The 21696-nt window shown below is 41.0% G+C and overlaps 1 protein-coding gene across 7 annotated transcripts in view; it reads left to right on the forward strand.

The window, feature by feature from the left end:
- ATG7 (autophagy related 7) overlaps positions 1 to 21696 on the forward strand; it is a 76694-nt gene that overhangs the window by 21624 nt on the left and 33374 nt on the right. For 6 of the 7 annotated variants that reach the window (XM_032121147.1, XM_032121145.1, XM_032121146.1 and 3 more), the window contains one exon: positions 8131 to 8253. In XM_032121147.1, coding sequence (XP_031977038.1) covers positions 8131 to 8253 — 123 coding nt within the window. Of the gene's footprint in view, positions 1 to 8130; positions 8254 to 13004; positions 13474 to 21696 lie in introns of those variants that run through there. The other variant, XM_032121148.1, reaches the window with a different exon arrangement.

Raw genomic sequence — 21696 nt, forward strand, 5'->3', positions numbered from 1 at the left:
GCTGCTATATCTGTGCTTGCAGAATTGTTTGTTTCATTTGAAATAGGAAGAGTGGAGGGAATTGAATTGTAAAAGATGGTAAAATAGCAGAAACTGATGAAATGCAGTAAATGTGGTTTTGAAGAAAACACTGATGCTCCTCCAGTGCTGTGTGCATAGGTATTGCAGCACATCCAGATCATAAAACCCTCTGCTCTGGAATGGTCTGCGAAACATGGATTTTGAAGCTGGAGCTGTGGGTTTGGGAAGCACTGAGCAGCTGCAGTTTCTGCCTGAGGCAGCGACAGCTTTGGGTGCTCAGTGTGGGACAGATCAGCCTCGTTGTTGAAGTGCTGCTGGCAGGGGAGGGCTGGATGGAATAAATGACTTTTCCTGGGCAGTACCCAGTCATTCCCAGCTTCTGGCTGGCTCCAACCAGCCCTGCAGAGCTGGGGCCTCTGGGGCACCCATTTGTGCAGGCAGCCAAAGCATCTTTCAGCATCAGGCAGTTGCTTTGCTGGGAGGAGAACATTCCCTTGGGTGTTGAGGAAGTGCCCGTGCTTCCCTGCCAGCGTTAGGGGTTCTCTGCAGACAATGGGGGCTGCTCCTGGACTGTTCCCTCAAGGCAAAATTGAGGGTTAGGTGCCTGTCCCTGTGCACGGATAACACAGGATCCTGCCCCGAATTGTCCTTCCCCTGGGCTGGGGCTGGGAGGGAGCAGGGCTTTCTGCCTCCCTGTACAACAGAGGGTGACTGATGCCAGAACGAGCTGGAGCCAAGCATGCTGCAACTGCTGATGAGCTCATCAGCATCACTTTTGGACAGGAAGCAGAGTGGGGATCAATGGAGTTGTAAATATCCATCCAGTGGAAAACGTGGAGCGGGCAAGGGGTGGCTGGGAGGGGGCTGAAGGATGTACCCACGTGTTCAGGGGAGGTCAGGGCACATGATCTAATGGTGCTGGCTACCAGAAAGCCCTTTTGTTCCTCTTTCTCAGTCTCTAAAACGGAGATGTTGATTTTCTTGTGCTCTCTCTTCAGCCCTTTCTTTCCTCTCACTTCTCTGTACTCCTGTTTTCAGGCAGGGAATGCCTTCAGCTTGTGTGCCGTGCAGTGAAACTTCCTTAGGCTGGCTGGAATCTGGGGATGCTGTTACATTTGAAATAATTTGTGTGAAGTGTTTGAGAAAGGGAAGAGTGGTTAAAATGAAAATCCTGCAGTTTTATCTGTCAGTTCATATCAGAAAAAATGGTTACTTGATGAAGCACATCGAGATCATTCCAGAAAAGAATGTGTGCAGCTCCCAAGAACTAAATGTTGACAAGACCATGCTTAGACTGTTATTTCTTAAATTTCTAAGATCTCTACTTTCCTCCTTTTCACCATTCAAAAGAAACTGAAAAATCCCAAGCTAAAAAAATCCTTCAGAGCTGATTCTTCAGTAAGTTAATTCTCCATTTTCCATCCATTGCAATTCAAAGTCAGGGTAGGAAGTAGCAACAGGAAAAGCTCATTTGTATCACCCCTTTCCTACTCTAAATTAAAACAGCAATCTCTTCCTTAAATGATTTTCCAGCACATTGTACTTGGATTAATTAAGGTTTTATACTGATTTGCTTTCATTTTTAGTACTGATTATGGGAAGGAAAGGAGAGACTTGTGTATATGCAGAGGGTGATTTAATGATTTGGACATGAGCCCAAAATTAGGCCATTCTTGCCTTGTGGTTTCTAAGTTTCCAGTATTTCCAGCATGGCCTTGTCGGGTGCACACCTGGAGCACAGCTTTCTGCACAACTTTGTTCTCAAAACTTAATCATGTGTGAGTGCACAAGTGTGTGTGACCATTCACACACACATTTGGGGCAATTCCTGGAGTATTATCTTTTTTTCATGCAATATTGTCAGACTTGCCTGCTCCAACCCCGTGAACAGAGGCCCTGAAAAATCATTCCATGATCCTCAGAAAAGTGCAATTTTACTGCCTTCTTTTTCACAGCTGTATCACAGCATCAGCTTATTTGGCTTTGCTTTATGACTTCTTAGGATCAAATGGCAATAAAAATTGAGAGCTTTGTGAAAAGGCAAGAGTCTGGGAATGAGGGGTTTTTTAAGGAAATCAGAATTATGGCTGTGTGGTCAAATTTTGAATATCAGCAGTGCCCAAGGTCCCAGTGGCTCAGCTTATTCTCTTCTCATTCAGGATTCTTCACAGCACTGTTGTCTTTCATTAAATTTGCTGTTTTAACAGCAGATACCTTGAATTTTGAAGAGTGGAACTGGCAAGACTTTTTCATGTCTGTCTTATTTTCCAAATGTCTCTTTTCAGCGAGTGAACAGTAGTTTTCTCTCCTTTCTGCATGGCCTGTGATAACCAGGGAGTGAACAGTGTGCAAAAATAGAAATTTGATGGGCCTGGATGTAAACAGAACCTTGAATATTGGGATTCTTTTGGGACTCTGAAATGTTTAGTGAAGTATCTGCCCCATTTGTGGGAGGGAAATGTTTAAATCCAAGCAGAGTGTAAAGTGCAGCACCCTCTTGTTTTGGGGGTAGAAATCTTATTTAGTGGAAATAATCCATCTGGTAGCATTCAGTCCTTATTTTATTTTTCCTGGGAAGTAAACAGCACCGTTTCAAGCTCCACAGATGCAAATGACTTTGAAAAGAAAAAAAAAAAAAGCCAAACCAAATGTAAAATACTGGTTAAAAAGTTTTAAATTGATGTGACAGAAGTAAAACAAGAGCCAATTTTGCATCAGTAGCCAGTTTCTTTGGGTTAGGAGCTTGTTTTTTGTGTTTTTGCTTACCCAGATATTAACTTTTCTGCTATAAAGCAATCCTGGAGCCAGATTCTCTTTCTGAATGTCTTTGTACCCAGCAATTGAGACTTCTTTGTGCAGAATGCTGTTAAAAAGAATATAACACCAGGGCTGCACATCTGTTTCTCATTTCCAAGCAAGTTCTTTTACTCCAAGCCTGTATTTTTTTCCTTCTGCCATGAGATTTGGGGGTTTTTTAACTTCAGTAAACAGGCCAGAATAAAAAGATTGCTCATAGGATGGGTTACTGGGTATCATTTACTCAGAAAGCTTTGGCAGTACATGAATTTGGTCCTGTTGTGATGATGTGCATCCACAGCTTGATTTGTTCTGTTAAAATGCCATCATGTAGAAAAGCAATTATAGAGCTCTGTGAAATGGAGACTGAAGGCAAGGTTGTGGCATCAACCTGAGAGATTTGCATGTGGCAGGAGAGGGTGGTGTGAAAATGTGGGTTCTCCTGGCAGTGTTTGTAGCAGCCATGAAATCCAGAAGGAATTGGTGCTTTCCAGCTCTCCTCCTAAGCTCTGACAAGCGACCTGCAGGTGAGGAGAGGATAAGAGTTCCTTAATAAATCCTTCCTGCTCCAGCTTGCCAGGCTGGGTGCAAGAATTATGTATTTTGTTGTGCTTTTATAGTTTTGGGTCTTTTTCTGCTTGGAAAATGAATTGCTGCATAGTGACACATCCCTGAATGACTGGGGAGGGATATATTTATTCCCTGGAAGAGTTCAGGTGGGATTTTTTACATCTGTGGTCAGACAGTAACTGGTTTGAGATCAATAATCATAAAAATTATAGCATCTCTCAAGAACATTCCTCCTGTAAAGCTATTCCTCAGGAGGATCACAGTGGGACCAAGGATGGTGTCAGCAGCAAAGGGAATTGTTCAGAAGTGCAAAGGCAAATTCATGCCAGCCATGGGCCTTTGGGCTCTGCTGGACATGATTAAATAGGAGAAAATTTCCTTTCCATGCAACAACAAATCAGTCACTTATTAAATCTGGAAACATTTTTTCGAGTTCTTTCGTGTCTATTTGTTGTCCAGACTGGCTTTATTCCTGTGTGATTATTCCCTGGGTGGTCTCCTGGCACAGGAATCTGAGATTATTTTGCCTCATTCTTTTTCCTTTCTGAGGTCTGCTCAATGGCTGCTGAACAAATCTGTGCCCTGTTCCATTTATCAGAGAAAAGCTGCTACTGAATTTGGGTAGGAAGGGTTGGATGTGGGCAGCTTAATGGAGTTCCTCCCTTTTGTGGCACTGGAAAGTTTTAATCATCTGAGCTGGGAAATAAAGTCCCTGAGGGCGCCAAAATGTTCTCCCAGTCACTGCCTGTGTTGAAAGGATTTCATTATAGTGGATATCTTCTTTAATGGTACCTGCTCAGGCAGCAAATGTGGTGCTGCAGGTGATTCTGTGGCTCCCTGATCTGATGTTTGTTGGCTGGAATTCTGGATTTAAAACTAGTTAACAAATACTTCCATTCAGCAGGCTGTCCCCATTCTAAAAAGCAAGTCATTATAATCAGCAAGTACACTTTTTAATACAGCTTTTCAGGCTTCTGTGGTTGCTGCTAGAAGAAAAAAATGTTCTTTATTGTTGTGCTTTAGGTTTTTAAGATATGGGGTGTGTGGTGAGATTTGTTACCCAAACCTGAGTTTGCCATTGTGGCACTATGGAGGGTCTCTGCCACACAGCAGAGTTGCTACAGGGGGAAAATAAATGTGGAAATCTTTCCATAGCAATAGATTTGGTCACATTAATGTATCCCAGTTCTACCCAACAAAAAAGTCTAAAAATAATGTACCTGCAACTCCTGCATCTGTGAGTTTATTAATATTAATACTTTAAAAGGCACTTAATGGGAGACTTCCTGGCATTGTCCGTGCTGCTGATGACACAAAGGGCTCCTGGATTTAATGAAAGCTGTTCCAGGTGCTCCATCCCCTGGCAGTGCAGGACCTTGGGGGTGTCAGGGTGCCTCTGGGTTAGCTCAGGAATTCCTGCCTGGCCTTGGCAGGGACTGGGCACATCTCTGAGATTAACCAGGGCACCTCATGCTCAGCACCCTGGCACTCCAGACTCGTGCACTTACTGAGGAAGCAGCACCTGGAAATTCTCACTCCAGGCTCGATCGTGGTTTTTGGGAGCGAGGATCAAAGCAGAGCTCTCTGAGTAACAAACCCAGCCAGGTTTAAGGGCTGCTTGATAGACGAGCTGTGTATAGAAAGGTTGCACTCAATTCCCCGCTCTGCTCATAATATTTGCATAGCCCAAGGTGGTTTACATCTTCTACCCCTGGAAGGGACCAAAATATCTCGCTGCTGTTGTCCCTGCATTTCTCTGAGGTGCTGTAATATCTTAAACTAAGGCTGAGCTTCGTTGTGTGCAGGCTGGGGATGGTTTCAGGGGGCCATGAACTCTGATCTGTCCTGCATCCCCAAAAATCTGGGTTGTGCTTCCCCCAGACTCCAGCAACGGGAGCATGTCGGATAACCCTGCTGGTGTGAGGAATTCCCACAGGCAGGGCTGTGAACGCACTCCAGGGTTAGAAATTGGTGTCTGTTCTCCACAAAGAGCCACATGCAAGAGACTGCTGCACTTGGGTTGTTCTAGTAGAATTCTGAAACCCAGAATAGTCATTAAATGTATCAATCCCCAGTGCAATCCCACTGTATTTAGTGGATAATATTGAGAGGACGCATCCGAAATGGAATGCTGAAGTTGTCCAGTTCTCTGTATTGCCTTGTGAACATTCACGTTGCTTCGTTTATCTCAGGAATAAAAAAACACCAAGGAAAATACAAAGAAATGCTCCCAATATTTTTTTTTTTTAAATCCTGTTTTCTTTTTTAATTTATGATTATGTTTACCAGTCATTGTACAAATCCACCAAACCCCTAAATAAATCTTTAAAGTATGAAGAACAATTTCTGTAGATTCAATAAGAGAACATGAAGTGCTGGTTTTGTTTGTTTTAGAAGAGTAAGTGTGGTCAAGAAGGCTCCAAGTGTTTGATAATCACCTACATCTGTCTCTCTGTTGTAAGGTATTTGAAACTTGATAGTGTGCCCCAGCCAAACCATCTTTAGCTATTCTTAGAGCCCTCAGAGTGGGACCAGGCTGGAATTACCCTCACGAGCTTCACCTGGCCTTTCCACCTTCAGCTGCAGCTCATCAGCCCCAGAAGGGGTTTTTAAGCTCCAGTCTGAAGGTTTGAGGGGAGAAGAGAGACAGGTTTCTATCTGCTCCCTGTCCTTTGCTGGCTTGTTGTTTGGATTTCCTGGACTAACTTGGCTGCTGAGCACTGGATGGGTTTTGTTGCCATCATCATCTCGGTGCTGCTTGCCTGGATCAGGAGCCCCACCTGTTAGAGCCCTCAGGAATTCATCGAGGACTGAAAGGTAAACTGTGCTAAATTGGGAAAGAATTGAGAAAGAAGAAGCTGAAAAACTAAATACCAAGACAGCAAGGAATAGGTAAAAAAGGACTGTGCTGCACTAGATTAAAACCAATCATATTATCAGAAAAGTGTGTGTGGAGCTCATGGACAGAATAGAGAAACCAATCCAGCAATGTGGGAGCTCATACACAGGAGTTGCAAAATGTATACGTACTGTGTTATGGATAAGTGATAAAATGTGTAAGTAGAATATCATGTAAAGGTTGTAAGATGTGTAAGTAAAGTAACATGTGTAAGTGGGGAAAATACATAAGTACTGTGTTATGTAGAAGTTGTAAAAAGTGTAAGTAAGGAAATGTATAAGTAGAGTGATATGTATAAGTAATATAAGATAAGTAGGTAGAATGTATAATTAAGCAAAGTGTCTAAGTAGGGTATGATGTCAAGTTGTGAGATGTGGGAGTGGAGTGTATTTTAAACAATAAAAAGCTTCTGCACAGTCATACTGATTCATTGATCAGAAGGCACGAGTTCCCACATCTTCCTTTCCACATCTTCCTTTCCACAGTTGTGTTTCAGTTGTTTCTGTTTGTGTTTTTTGATATCCAAGTATGCATCAGATAGCTTTGCATGAAGGTCTGAGTGAGGATCCCAGTCTATTTTTAACGATAAACTTAGAATTCTCTCATATAAATATAAATATGTTTTTTAATGAGCTTGAATTCCTGTAGGACTCAGTGGAAAAGCTCACTGGATGTGTTTTGCTGAAGAATGTTGTTGGGCTGTGCAAGTTCCCACAGTTTTATCAATGAAATGTGTATTTGAGACCATTAGGATTTGTCAAACTAGGAAAGAGTGAGATTGTTGAGAGTAAGTTGTGATTTGATGAATTCTAAAGGAACTATTTCCACTCTTGTGAAAATCCTGCCTCTTCTGGATCCAGGGTGATCCTGGTGATCCTTCCTCTGCCTCTCTGTCTCCATTGTCAAACATTCTGCTCCTTTCTATTTAAATATTGTGTGGCTTTGAGGTCCCTGCATACATCCTGCTCTGCTGCCTGAAGTTCTGTAGGAAAAGTTGTTTGGAATGCATCAAGCTCAGCTGCTTCATCTCTGAGAGCAAGGCATTAAATGACCAGAACTTGGAACAAAAATAAGGAAACAACGGATACTGGGATTGCTCAGACATAAGTTCCTTATATTTTCTGACTACCTGCTGTCACAAAACGTGTAGAGTTGTGTTCATGTTTGACGTTTATCTTCTCTTCCCTCAATCTCCATCCCACTGGGTTGAAATCAGCCTGGCAAATCCTCATCTGAAGCTCAAATAAAGCTCTTCATGCTCAGGGGTTGAGAGGGGCATAAGCTAAAACCTCACAGTTCTTGTAGGAGCCTCTAAGATTGTCCAAATGAAAGATAAACTGGGAAAATTAAAGCAGAAAAATAGAGCCTACTTTAAGATACAGCAAGCACAGAACCACGGATCTCTGGAGACTGGGAGGATGTTGGGCTTGGACACCTACTCGGGGAATTTTCCAGGCTGTCCCAGCATGGTTCTTTCCCTGAACTGATACCCTGGAACAGGCTTTTACTGTGTTCTGTGGAACTCAAATGCTCCTTTCATGGCTTTGCAGCCAAATTTTCCTTCTTGCTGTATCATCTGTCTCTTTTTAGGCTTAAAAAATATATTTAAACCAGGAGATCTTAAACCCCACTTCTCTTCCCTCTTACTTCCACCTTTCCTCGCTTTAGAAATTGAGTTGGGGAAAATGATTGTTCTGTTCTCTGTCATTTTTACCTGTTTGCAATATCCAGTCATTTTCTGAGTGTCCAGAAAGATTGTGCCTTTATTCTGTGAGCCAACTACGAGGATGAATCAGATTTGGGGTATTGTATTTGAAGTACTTTTCTGTTTGTTTATTTGGCAGGTCCTTGACCAGTATGAACGAGAAGGGTTCAATTTCCTAGCTAAAGTTTTTAATTCTTCACATTCCTTCTTGGAAGACCTGACAGGTCTAACTTTATTACACCAGGAGACACAGGCTGCTGAGGTAAGCAAATAAAATTTGGATCTTAAGAATTAACCATGTGGTCAAATGAATCGCTGATAGAATCAAGCTGTGGTATTTGATTTACAGAATGATTGACACGATGGTTTAGACATTCTCTTTAATTCGTTGTCACTTTCTGGATCTGAGTCCTTAAATATTGCTTTTAAAGGAAGCAAGTGGCTTGTGTTATGTGGTGTGAGGAAATCAACTGCAATTTTAGGTCAAGTAAAATGTAATTATGCTGCTTGATGGATTGTAATATGGGGCAAACAATGCTGTTTGCTTGCCCAGTGACAGAAAATGGAATGTGGGAAGAAACTGGGGTGTGTTTGACCTCATGGGCAGCAGCACTGCTGATAACTCAATACTGAGTTGTGATACTGAGCGTGTTCCTTAAAAAATGAAACAGATCTCTGCCCTAATACTGCATTTTAACAATGATTTGTATTCCTTCCCCCCTCTGCCAGTATCTCTCCCCTTCTACATCATAACTGAATCTTGGCGTGGCTGTATCCCAGGGATGTTTCTGAAGCTGGCTCTGAGAAGTGGTTGTTCAGTCCCTGCAGCCTGTGCAAGTGCTGGAGCTGTTTTTTCAGCTGGAAAGGGCTCCACAGTGTTGCTTAATAAGGTTTTGGGGGGATAACGATGACTTGGCTCTCTGTTTCATGTTTTAGCCTTTGAAAATAATGGAAGCAGATGCTGGAAATGTGAACTGTAAAATACCTAATGCATTCTTGAATCAGCATGGTCATACCTAGGAAAAATTTAAATATATATATATGTATGTGAGAGGGATCCAAGAAGGGAAAACAAGCACCCTTTAATGTGTGCCACTCATTAATAGTGAGAATAATTAAAGTCTGATTGCCAGGCCTGGCTTTTAGTGTCTAGGCTGCTAATGGAAAATGTAAAACCAATTACAATTAGTTAGTAATGTATTATTTTGCAGGTATTAATCCCTCTTTCAGCTTCAGAATGTGTACAGGTGTTTGTTAATGAAATTTTAGATACTCTCTACAAAATCTCGAGTCTGGTGTGAGTTTAGTGCGACTTACTGAAGTCAAAGTTTAGCTTAAAACCCAGAATTAGCATCCTTTCAAAAATCCTGGGGTTCTTTAGTGAGGTTTATGCAGTGAAATCACTGCTCAGGGGTGGAAAATCTGACATACAAAGTATTTGCAGAGCTAATGCTTTCAAATTAGGTTAACTACCATAAAACCAGGGAGCTTTCTTGATTCTTCCCTATAGGATTGCTGTATTTTTGGGAAAATCCATCTCTTTTAGCAGGGTTAACCAATCTATTGATGAATCTGTGTTTATGAATGGCAAGGGCTGACAGATTATTTGTAGATCCTGGAGCACTCCTGCTTGCTTTGGATTAAAAGCCAGTTTTTTGTTACATTTTGCCACTGCTGGCTCTGAAAAACAAAGAGGTTGTTTTGTGGTCTTCCACAAGTCTCTGTTCATCAGCTGGGACAATTTTTATATTTTTTAGGTGCACAAGAGAGTGCTTTTAATATCTTTTCTGTGGAATTACTCTCGTATCTGGAGCTCCTTTTCTCTTGTATTTCGAGCTCCTTTTTCTCACGCTGCGGCTGGGGAGTGTGAGGTCTGCAAAAATGGTTTTTTGGGTTTCTGGCTGCTTTGAAGCTGCTCTTGGCAGAATGTAGTCCTTAAAATGGAGCCATTAGATAGATTTGCTAAGATTGGTGCTCCTTTGATTTGAGATATTCTTGTGACATTCTAAAGGCTGCAGCAAAAGCAGTGAGAGGTTTCATCAGGTGTGTATGGCCTGGTTTGTGATGGGAATGTTTCATTTTTCTGGTAGGAAGTTATCTGCCTTTCTCCACTCAAACTCTTCAGAGAGATTTTGTGGATTATTGGTGCGTTTGGAGACCATAAAAATGGCTTCTGGTAACTGCAGATTTTCCTTTCCTCCTGTCTAGTAAAATGTGTCCAGTGCTATTCCAGAACTATAAAGAAAATAGACTTGTGAAGTTAGATGTCATCCAACCTTATATTTACCCAGTAACATCATAATTGGCTTGTAATTCCATATATAAAATCCCTGATATTTGATTAATAAACCTGCATCTGATAGGGGAACTCCTCAATCTTGTGCTGATTTTTAAAAGGTTCACTGTTAAAATGTGAGCATTTCATTGAACATTTCACTAAGAGTGTTTTGTTGTGGTCAGAAAGGCTGTCATGCTGCTCTTCAGTGCAATCACACACTGAACCTCTTTTATTATTAGTTTTTATTTTTAATTCACCTAAATGCTTAGCAGCTTTCATGATGTGTGTGTAAAAGTGCTTTAATGAGAAATTGCTTCTAAGTTTTGAGTTTGCCTGAAAGAGAACCTGGATAAGTTGTGCACGTTCTGTAGGAGTGACTGTTAAACACACCATTTTTGGATGGCCTGAATTTCCATGAAAACTCCCCCCACATTATTAGCTCAGAGTGTGGTTGCCCAGATTTAAGGAATACAATTTGCAGTAAGATATGGGAGACTTTTCACTTAGTGAAAATCTTTTTTTATTTGCACTGTTTAATTCCTATTCCAGGGCTGTGCTGTTGACCAAAATATTTTAACACAGATTTAGTGTGGTTTAAATTTGATAGTAGTTGCAGGGTTTTTAGTCAATAGAGCACCTATTTCTTCAACATGAGCTGCATCAGGAAATCAGAAATGTTCTCCATGACTTCCTTAGCATTACAATTAATAAATAATAACATCAACAAGCTTTTCTATCCTGTCTTGGATTGACAGTACATTTCAGGCATCTGCTCTTTCTACATCTGGCTTTAATTTAGGGTCTCTGGAACATTTTGGGGTTTGTTTTTTTTTAATCCCAGTTAGATATTTCTGTGCAGCTTGGGCAGGAGCCTCTGGTGACACGCCTGGCTTTGAAGGTCAATGGAAGCTGTGGGAAACTCCCATGTCAGCACTCAGGCCCTGTTTCCACTGGATGCAGTTCATCTGGGGAGCTGCCCAAGCTCATGGAAGCACTCAATTTCTGTTTTCCACATCACTTTGTTTCCTTTCTGCGAACCTCAACTTTTAAACTTGACCCTTGCTTGCTGTGTAGTGGAGTTTAATGGCTGGGCTTAAAATAGAGACAGCCTGAGCATCCTTGGGTTGTTAATCAGGGGCTGGAGGTGTGGAATTGGAAGCAGAAAAGTGAATAATTTCCAGGTCCGAGCTTGGCTGGGCTACCCAGGACTGTTCCAGCTCAGTGCATCCCTAAACCCAGCTGTGTGCTCCCCTCGTGCTCCAGATTAACCCTCCAAAGGGTGTTGGGTTTGCTGCTGTGAAGATGCTTTTCCTCTAAAATCTCTAATTCAATCTAAAGTTTCCTAACCCTAAATCACAGCTTTCCTGATATGCACTCAACTCATTTCTCTCTGTAATAAGACACAAATGTAAATACGCTTTTCTTACTCTGGATTTCAATTCCTGAATTACTTGGATACTTTACTGCCCTTCCTGCTTCCATCAGGATGAAAGAAGATTCTAAAACACACACCAGAAATAAAATTTTCACTTGGTTTTCTGACTGATTGAAAAACAAGAAGGGGTAGAAGTCTTGCAATCTAAGAGGGTCATAAAGAGCTTTGGGAAAAAAAGATCAAATCTGGAGCACAGTTCCTATTTTTGAATGTGATTGTAAAGGTCAGATTTGGGTGCTGGTAGGTCCTGTGTCTGTGCTCTTTTACTTCAGTGATGTTGTACTTCAAGTTTCTGTCTCTCACAAAAAGTGTGGTGTCTGTAGTTTCTGTGACAAGTTCTTGTGGTCTCTGAATGAGGCCTGTTTGGTATTTCCAAAATGCCTTTTCTGTGCTGGTTTACTGTATCCCAAACATTCCTCCTTATCCTTATTAATGAAAAAAAAAAAAAAGGATTTTTTTTTAATCTAGTCAGATACTCAGAGAAAATACAGACAACCCTATTTTATCATGTTTCTGAACTTATATGAGGTTTGTGCCTGACCATTTTTCAGTCATTTCTTGAGGAGCAAGGCTGTAGAATAAGCAGCTGGTATTAAAAAGGAACTTTGTGCTTGTCCAAATTTGGAAGAAAATTCAGAATTTCCAGTGTGCTTTGCTATTAAAAATATCCTGCTTGTTTCTGATTCTGCATTGTATTATGCAGTGTATTTGATGCTGAAACAATAACATTTGAATAGCCAAAAAAAAAACCAAACCCCAAGCAAAACAGAAAAACCCAGCTACAACAATATTGTAACAGTAACTTCTGTAACTTGACAATTTTTCTGTTAGCCAAGTATTATTCAGAATTTAATTTTATTTGGTGTTATGAAAACTTCCTAAAGAAATCATTACTGATGGGTAGCCCAAAATTAATATTTGAGACTTTTCTCTGTGTGAGCTTTTGTTTTCCTTCATGTTTTTAATCTGGTGCATTTCAGGAGAAATTCATTTTGACAGATTCAGGCCTGCCCTGGAATTTCTTTCTTAAGAGATTAAGAGATTAATTTGTTTTCTTTCAGGAGGTGGGTTGGTTTTTTGTTTTTGAGTTTTCTCATGATGTCAATTAGTGTCATCATTTCTCTTCATTCACCAAGCAGTGTTTCCCAGATCTTTGAATAATGGTAAATTTTTTCTGTGCTGAGCACAGTCCAAGTGAGAAAGAAGATTTTCAATATAAGTAAATTTGCATTGCATTGGGGTGACTGTGCTGGGTGATTCCATGCCTAAAATAGATTTAATCAATGTATCCCTCACACAGGGCTCTGCTGAACGTGGGATTTCACTGCTGCCACTTGGCCAAGGAGGGGTAATTGTTACATCAACACACAACACTGCAAACTGAGTTTTCCAGCCTTTGGACAAGCCCCACACTGGGCTTTAGAAGATACCTTCTGCTGCTTTGGGAAGGGTTTAGAAATACCTGTGAAGTGGTGCCTCTGTTTGCTGGCAAAACATGAGCTCCTTGTCTTTCCCCTGATACCTTCACTGATAACTTCAATTATTATCAGTCATTATATTGAAATGCTCTTCCTGGGCCTTACATCAGTGAGTGATGTGCACAAATACTCCTGGTTCATGACGTATCTGAGTAAATGTGTGTTTGTCCCTTCAGGGCTGGGAGGGGCTTGTGCAGTCCTTTATTTTGTTGGAGCCAAGGGAAGGACAGTTGGCTGGTAGCCAGTTATCATTTTTGTGTGAAATGTCAACTCTATGGAAAAGAAACCCACTGAAAGAAATGGAATAATGGCATTTGGGTTAGCAACAGATTCTGTTATTTAATATGGGGGTTTTTTCATGTGTTTAACTGAATTGCTGTCATAGTGTCAAAACACTGATAGAGTTTAAATCTCTGTGTAAAATTTCACAGTAAATATCATGCAACTATAAAATGGAAAGTGCTATTAGGAATAAATTTATTATCTCATCACTTTTTATGTGAGGGGAAGAAGCTTTGCAGCAAAAACCTGGGCAAGCCCTCAGTACCTTCAGCTGCGGTGAAACTGCAGCAGCCTTCATGTGCATTCTGTGTTCCTCATGAAGCTTCTGCAGACAGTAATTCCTGGTTGGTTTTTGACACTGAACCGTGCCATAAATCAAATCCCTCCTGATGGGAGAGAATTTGCTGAAAAGTCCTTGCAGGGAGTTTGAGAGATAAACCGAGATTTTTCCTTGAGTTTCAATGCTTCCAGATAGTTGTTTATTAAGTCTTATCAGAGGAACAGAACCACCAGCGTGACCCAGGTACAGCACAGAGCACAGAAAAGCAGGAGTGAAGACTCTCTATCAAGATTTATACAGCCTTTTAAAGATATTTTAACCAGTAGTTACTAAAAATGTACATTATTTTCACTTTCCTACCAATTATTCAGTAACACGGGCAGGAACTGCGGAATTCTCTATCCAATCATTCCAAACTACTTTTACTGCAAAATATGGAGTAGTAGAAGGAGGAGAAGAAGGTTTAGAGAACAACAATCCTCCATTTTGATATTTTTTACTCTTATCTATGTACTAAAAAGAGAAGCCTAAAACCTCTAAATTTTTCACCCTGTGACAATCTTACATAGTAGTCTATCACCTAATTCACACCACTGTATTTTCTAGTTCTTGTCTGACTGTTGGTAATTTTTTCCAAGGTTTGAAGCGAAACCAGTGTTGTTCAGGGGGGTAAGAACCCTTAAAAACAGGCAGAGAAATATTCTCGGCACTCTGGGCTCCTACAGGTTTTCCTCATTCTGACCAGAACTGATCAGTGCAGGTGATCAATATCAGCTGTTCTCTCCCAAGGGGACTCTGGGCTTTCCTCTTTTCATAAGAACTCCACCTCCAGTAGCATTGCAAAGGTGCACTACTTTTCTTTATGACTCATTTTAATTGCCCTCATTAGATCAGTACCTAAACAGGGAGTATTTGAACTGATGAAGTAATGTTTTGATTTGTGCCGTGGTAGTAAATGATATTAAATTGTACTTTATTTAAGGTTTTAGAGTAATTTTTGCTAATGATGAACACAACATCCCAAAATTTTGAAGGGAACTGCTGTGCTGAAGCTGCAAAATCTTTATTTTGGGGAAGCAATTCTCTTCTAGAAAGATTTTCAAACTCTGTTGACTCCTTTTCTTTTGAAGGAAAAATCTCCAGTAAAGGAGACGTAAAATAATTTAGGGATCAAATCTCTTCCATTCCAATATTCTTTGTCACAAAGAAGAATGAATAAACTGTTCAAGATGCATTCTATTATTCTCTTGTGAAGAATAAGAAATTACACAACACAGACAAGCACGCTGATGAACTTTTTCATTCTAATTAAGAACATAAATTCTACAATGTGCTTCTCAGTCCAAGAGTATATGAGCCCTTGTAGATCATTCAAATTAAAAAAAGAAAATTGCTGCTGGACAAATCAGTGCCAGATTTCAATAAACACCAATTGTTGCAGCCTTACCCAGAGGTGCTGTGAATGTCTTGGGGCAGGGCTGGCTCAGCCTTCCATCAAGTGTTAATTGAGTTACTTTATTAGGGATTAATGTGCTCTGGTCATCTTGGAGCCCACCAGAGTATTTCATTGTTACCCGTGTTTGCCTCCTCCCGACAATCCAGGTTTCCTCTGGAAGCATCTCCCGGCCTTCTCTGAGGGCATTCCTGTCAGGCTGAAGCCATGCAGTCAATTATCACATCCCCCAAGTGCATGGGTGGTTTGTTATTGGCAGCATCTGATTCAGACCACAAAACCTTTCTGCACAAACAGCAGTGGCTTCTTTTCAACTTTGGAGCTGATTTTCCTGTAAATATAGGTGGAACTAGGAGATGGTCATAAATGAAGTGGATTGCAATGTGAAGAGTTGCTGAAAAATCCTGGGGATTTAGCACAGCCTCTCTTTAATGCCAGTAGTTGCTAATTCACACAGGAAATTAAGCACCACAACTTTTAAGAACAGAACATCAATTTTAAGACGTGCTTCTCTGTGGAAATCTCATTTGGAAAACGGTTTGTGAACTACTCCTCAGCTGAAATTTTCACCATCTCTTAGGGTTTCTTCCTTTATGAACTATGGAATAATTTTACCAGCGTGAGTGTTTAAAGATTCTCATCCACGTTGCTGCTGTAATGCAGATATTGTTGGCTGAATTTTGGTTGGCACTAATTTATAAAACAGGCAGATTTGAGTAGCCTTTAAAATTAATACTAACCTAGCTCTTACTGGCCTGAGCTCTCTTTCCATTTGAATATTTTCCTGGTATTTGCACTTTAATGAACATCTCTGCAGAGTGCTGGTGTTTCCTTTCCCTTACTGTAGTTCAGGTTCTCCTGAAGTGTCCTTTTCCCAACGCTTTTTTGGAACACATTAAGGCTTGGCTTCCAGCTGAAATCTGCCATGCAACATAGTTGTTTTTGTGGAATTGGCTGGATTCCTGGAGAAACCACCTGATAGCTTAGGAGTGATAAAAATTAATGACCAATGCTGTAGTTAAAACCCAGATGTGGTTCCAAGATGAGCCACTTTGTGCCTGAGAAGATAAGGATTGGTTCTCTCTTATCGCTTCAGTGCTAATTTTTCCTTAGCAGTGACTTCTTTTAGTTGATTTAAGGTCCAGTTAGTTGGAAAGTTACATCTTGTAAATTGTAAATGGAAGTTGTTCCTGACCTCATGAAGAGACATCATAAAAGTCTGCGTTGTTATACATAAAATAAAAAACTAGCCAGGAGGAAAGTGTCTCACTTTTAAGTTTGGAGAGCATAGCATTAAAAAAAAAAGTTTTAGGATGAGTTTCTGTTTTCTTGGTCTCTCAACCTTTAAAAACCCCACTCTAGGGATTAAATAATGTGCTTCAAATTAGTGATGAGTTGTTGCATTTTGTAGTGTTGAGTCTGGGACACCAAAGCTGTTCCTACATGTGATATTTCACAAAGCCAAAGCTGTTTATGAGTTACTGAGTTTGTTGTTATTTTCACATACAGGAAAGCTTTTTGTTGTTCTACAGGTGTGGTGATGATTTTTAGTTGTTTAGTTGTTACACAGCAACCTTAAAATAATGCAGTTTTACTGGATAAATAGGAGTGGTTTTGGTAAAGGGGAAAATGCCAGACCTGGAAATGTAACAACAGAACTTTTTAAAAGTTGGGTTGAGCTGCAAGCCCTGGTAGGAAGGAAATCTGTGGCTAAGATGTGATAAGGATCAGCTCCCAGAGCTGATCTGGAGTCTGTGTGTAGCAGTTCTGCTGCCATCTCTGTGTAGGAAGGTGTATGTGCAGATGTTGTCTGGTTCTTGCAGTGTAAAATATTGCAAAGTGGCTCTTTAATGGCACAGGCCTCTCTAATACAAGAGGCGAATGGACTCTATTCCAGTTAAAACACAAAAGTAAACATCATAAAACTGGTCTAGTTGGAATGACATTAAGGCTGTGAGATTCTGGAAATAAATTTGGAGAAAAACTCTGTGTGTGCAAGTACATCAGTACTTTGTCATCTGAAAATAAGGGCTCTGTTGAAGTACTTATTATACACAAAATAAATTCCTGTAGCTGTAAAGTACTGACTCAAGCCCACCAGACAGTGCATTTAATCCCCTGCAAGTCAAGTGTGAAATCCAATAGGCTAATCAATAAATAACCAAAAAAATACATGGTTAGGGAAAAGATACAAACTGTGATTTAGGTGGAGATAACGGCTAAGAGGCTTATTTATTTTTTGGTAACTAAAGAAAGTCAGTCACAGAAAGGGAGAAGGGAGGCACAAGTAAACCTGTAAAGAATTAAGCAATCACTTTCCACCCTCTCAAGGGGATAGGGGTTAAGAGATACAGTTTTAAAAGCCTTTATGTTGTTGAAAAGTTTATTTGTCTAATGTCTACTGAGACAGTGTGCCAACAACAGCAAACCCAAATGCAAGTTAGAGAGAGAAAGAGAAAACTACTACTGGAAGAGAATATGAAGGCATAGCAAAGATATTTAGAAGTATTACAGTGCAGCAGCTGGTTTTGGTAATGCTTCTTGGTTATTTAAAAAAAAAATAATCATCTAAGTCCTAATTCCCTTTCTCTTCTCCCTCTGAGTAGCTGCAGTGTGTGAAGCTTGCTGGCCCATGACTCATTCTTCCCACTAAAGCTATTTCTTTGAATAGCCCCTGTAAAAACATGCATTTTTGTGTTGGTTGTCTTAGCTGGCAACTGGGGAGGCTTTTTTTTTTCCTCCCTGGGTGAGTGATTTATGTGTGCTAATCTCTGGATCTGCCTTTGCCACACATGGTGCCTGTGAAAACACTGGTGGTGCTGTACCTGGGAGTGCTGTGCTCGCCTTTCTGCAAGAGTAATTCAAGCACTAAAACTCATTTAATCTCTTCCTCCACAGGCAATAGGCTCATATCTAATAAATTCTGATACCTTGGGCTTCTTTTCAGGGACAGGCAGTCATGAACCTGAGGCTGGATTTTAATTCTTACTAGATCTGAAAAGGGTAACAGGCAGAGAAGATGCAAATGCAAAATAAGATGTTATTTCCAGCCTCTAAAAGAAACTTCTTTGCATGAGTTTGGTTCACTGCAAGAAATATGGAAGTAAATGACTGAGGTTCATTCAGAGGAAGAATTAAAGAGCCTCTGTTGAAGCTTTTGTGTGTGAGGGAGTGCTGGGTGTGCTATTTTAGCTGTCCCACTGTGGGCAGCCCTGGCAGTGCTCTAAAGACCGGTCTGGGGCTGCTTTCCCAGCGCTGCAGATTTTCTCTGCTGCCCCAGTGGAACAGGCAGGCTCCTGTGAGAGAATTCTCTCCTGAATTCTGCCTGCTGCCCGAGCCTGCCAGCACACATCCATCACACGGATATTGATACGGGCAGCATCCTCTCCAGCTGTCCTGGGCTCCCCAAAGGCAGGCCTGGATTAACTGGGGACAGCCTTTGGAGCGAGTCCAAACTGTAAAACACAAGCTCACATTTTTAGGTGGGTAATGAAATACCTCAAAGCCTGCCTGTCTTGGAATTACAGCTTCAGCCTTGGCTGGGGCTACTTATTTGATACTTCTGCTTTCTGGATTTAATCCAGACTTTAGTATTGGATCCAATTGTTGAATGCATGTAAGATGCAATTTAATATTGTTTAATTCATAGATTTGTGCCTGCAGATTATATTTGGATTGCTCAACAAAGTAAAATCTTGATTATAGCCAAACATGTCGATAAAGTTCAAGGAGCTGACTGTGACTTTTCTTTTTATGTGGTGGACATTAGGGATGGCTATGGGAGATTTGGGAAAAGGAAGTAATGCTGTTAAATATCATTTAGTTAAGTTGGGGTGTAAAGGTCACAAAGTTTTCTGCAAAGTGAGATAAATTCAAGCAAGGTTGGTCAGTAGTAACATCCCTGTGAGTAAGAGCTGCTGGAGGATGCTGCAGGAGTTTTCAGGACAGTACTAGAAAGAAAGTCTGTGTATTTGGAAAATTGCTAGGATTTAGGGTCACTTACGAAATAGAAGAATGTTGTTTTCATTAAGAAATTTCTAAATTGAAGAATAAATGTTTTGATCATTGAGTCCTTTTCATTCAAAGGCGAATGATATTCTCAGCTCTAGCATGAAGTCTGCAATCCTTCATTCTGGTGAGTTTTTTTCTTTACTCTCTTCTGGTTAAAAGCGGAAGAAAAGAGCTTGTGGCAGAGAGAAGTGCCTATAGAAGAGACTGTGTAGAGTTGTTATTGTAATGTGAAGGGATGAGGTAATAAAGAACAGCAATAACCAACAAACTGCAGTGTCTGACTCCAGCATCAACAACTCCGCAGGCCTGATCTTTATTGGACTTTGTTTTAAATTTGGGGGGTTGGGGGGGCTCTGATTGGCATATCTGTTTCAGGAAGAGGATCAAGAGTTCTCTAATTTCATATTTAAATCTGGGATCTGATTAATACTCGAGGCATGCAAGAGAACTCTAACATGAAGGCTGCTGTTACTATAGTGAGATGCTATTACAGACATCACAAGACTTGTTATACAAGGAAACATGATTACTCTGGATTAAAGGAGTTGCCAAAGGCTTGAAGGATTTATTGGTGCTGCTGCTTTGAGTTATATATAACTTCATTATTTTGTTGAAAACATTTAGATCTAGAATTAATGAAGCACAGTAAATGCTGGTGAAATGAATCAGCAGGTTTGACAGCTTTGAACTGACGCTGAGCAACTGATGAATTTTGTGGGAGCATTCCTTAGGTCTCCAAATTGCTGGATAATGTACAGAAAGTAATAAATCCAGCTTTTGCACAGAGAAATGAAGCTTAATGAGTGCAGTGGGGTGCATCAGAGTTGATGTGATCAAGATCTTATTTCTGAAATGATTTGTAATTCCTGAGCTTGTGGTGGAGAAAAGGGCCTGAGCTGCTGGGGATGGTCTGGATCTCTGGGATGAAACTTTCTGGGGGCAGTGGGATCTGCAGAGGTGGGAGGAGGAGGCACAGGAGGAGTGACAGCAATTTTCATGTGGGTCTGAGCAAGGCAAGGGCAAGTGGGGAATTGTGGTTTTAGAAACAAAGGACTGGAATTGGCTTTTTTCCCCCGCCAAACTTAGTCACGGGCAGTGTAATTAGAGAGGAAATGCAGGTGTGTAACAGCTCTGTGGTGTGCTGGGCTGCTGCAAGGTCTCTTTTCTACGTGAATTAGGAGTTCAGTGCATCTCACATCCATTTGATCATTTCGTTAATCTCAGCTGTGTAAAACTGGCAGCGTTTTGACATTGTTTCCCTAAACCCAGCTCAGAGAGTGCTGTGACATCCAGAAACAATTTCTAGGCAGCTGCATTCATCCCATTGCATGAAGTCTGTAGCACTGCAGAGTGTTTCAAAAGGATTATTGTTTTAACAGATGATTAATTGCAAATTATTTATTGCTTTCTTAAGATTAGCTCAGCAGTCATCATTTGCTCTTGATGCCACGATGCAGAATTAGTGCTGTGGGTACTAACGTGAGTCTGAATGAGAAATGAGCCATAATCAATGATGAAAGGGTTTCAAGTTTTGAAATAGTCTTACAACATTAATTCCTCACAAGCAATACCATAAAGAGAAAATATGGAATGGCAGAAATTGTTCTTGCGTTCCCTTTGACTCTCCCCTCTGCAATGTGACTCAGGAATTTAGTTAGGTAAAAAATATGACTAAGTCCCTTCTGCCTTTGAGGTACAGACCTGGGTGAAATCCAGAATGAGATTGGATTTCAGTGAATTGGATAACTTCTTTCCCAGTCTTTTTAACTTTGAATTTGGGACAAAACTACATCAAAAGATGGAATAGCTTCCTCATCTAACTATTCTGGGGCCGAGTGGGTTTGTTTTTTTTTTTTCCCTCTTCAGATAGTGCCTGATTACTAAATTAAGCTCTCAGCATCAATAAATCATTCCCCTGCAGAGTCAAACCTGTAATTTTTCATACCTGTTGTCCTTTGTACCTTTTGAAATACTGCTCGTGGGGCTGTGGAGAGACTCCCTGGGTAGGTACAGCAGAGAGAGAGAGAGAGTACGAGGGACCCAGGTGCATGTTGTAGTTTGGTGGGGTGACAAGCTGGGCACATTCCAGAGGATTTGCAGGAGCTGTGTGAACTCCTGGGAGCACATTGGGGTTATGGGGGTTACAGAATGAGGAGCCAAGTGAAAAACCAAACGAGGGGTTTTTCAGGAGCCTCACACACTGTGTGGTGTGATCCCTGTGGGACTCACCAGGGCACTCCAAATCCCAGGAAACGGAGGTGGGGAAGCCCAGAGGATCATTCCTGATCCTGCAGGAGCGCAGGTTAGAAACCAAACCAACCCAAATTAGGCTTGGAATGTGTGGTGGTGTCACCATTTGGAGGTAAAGCAGCATCTGCAGAGCCACCCGTGTGGGAAGGGTGGCCTGGTTTGAAGTGTTGGCTCTCAAAACCCCTTGTCCAAGTGGCACTGGAATATTTTAATTTAGGATTTCTCGTTCCATGCTGTG

The sequence above is a fragment of the Corvus moneduloides genome, chromosome 11 (genome assembly GCF_009650955.1).
Source record: "Corvus moneduloides isolate bCorMon1 chromosome 11, bCorMon1.pri, whole genome shotgun sequence".
NCBI lineage: Eukaryota > Metazoa > Chordata > Aves > Passeriformes > Corvidae > Corvus > Corvus moneduloides.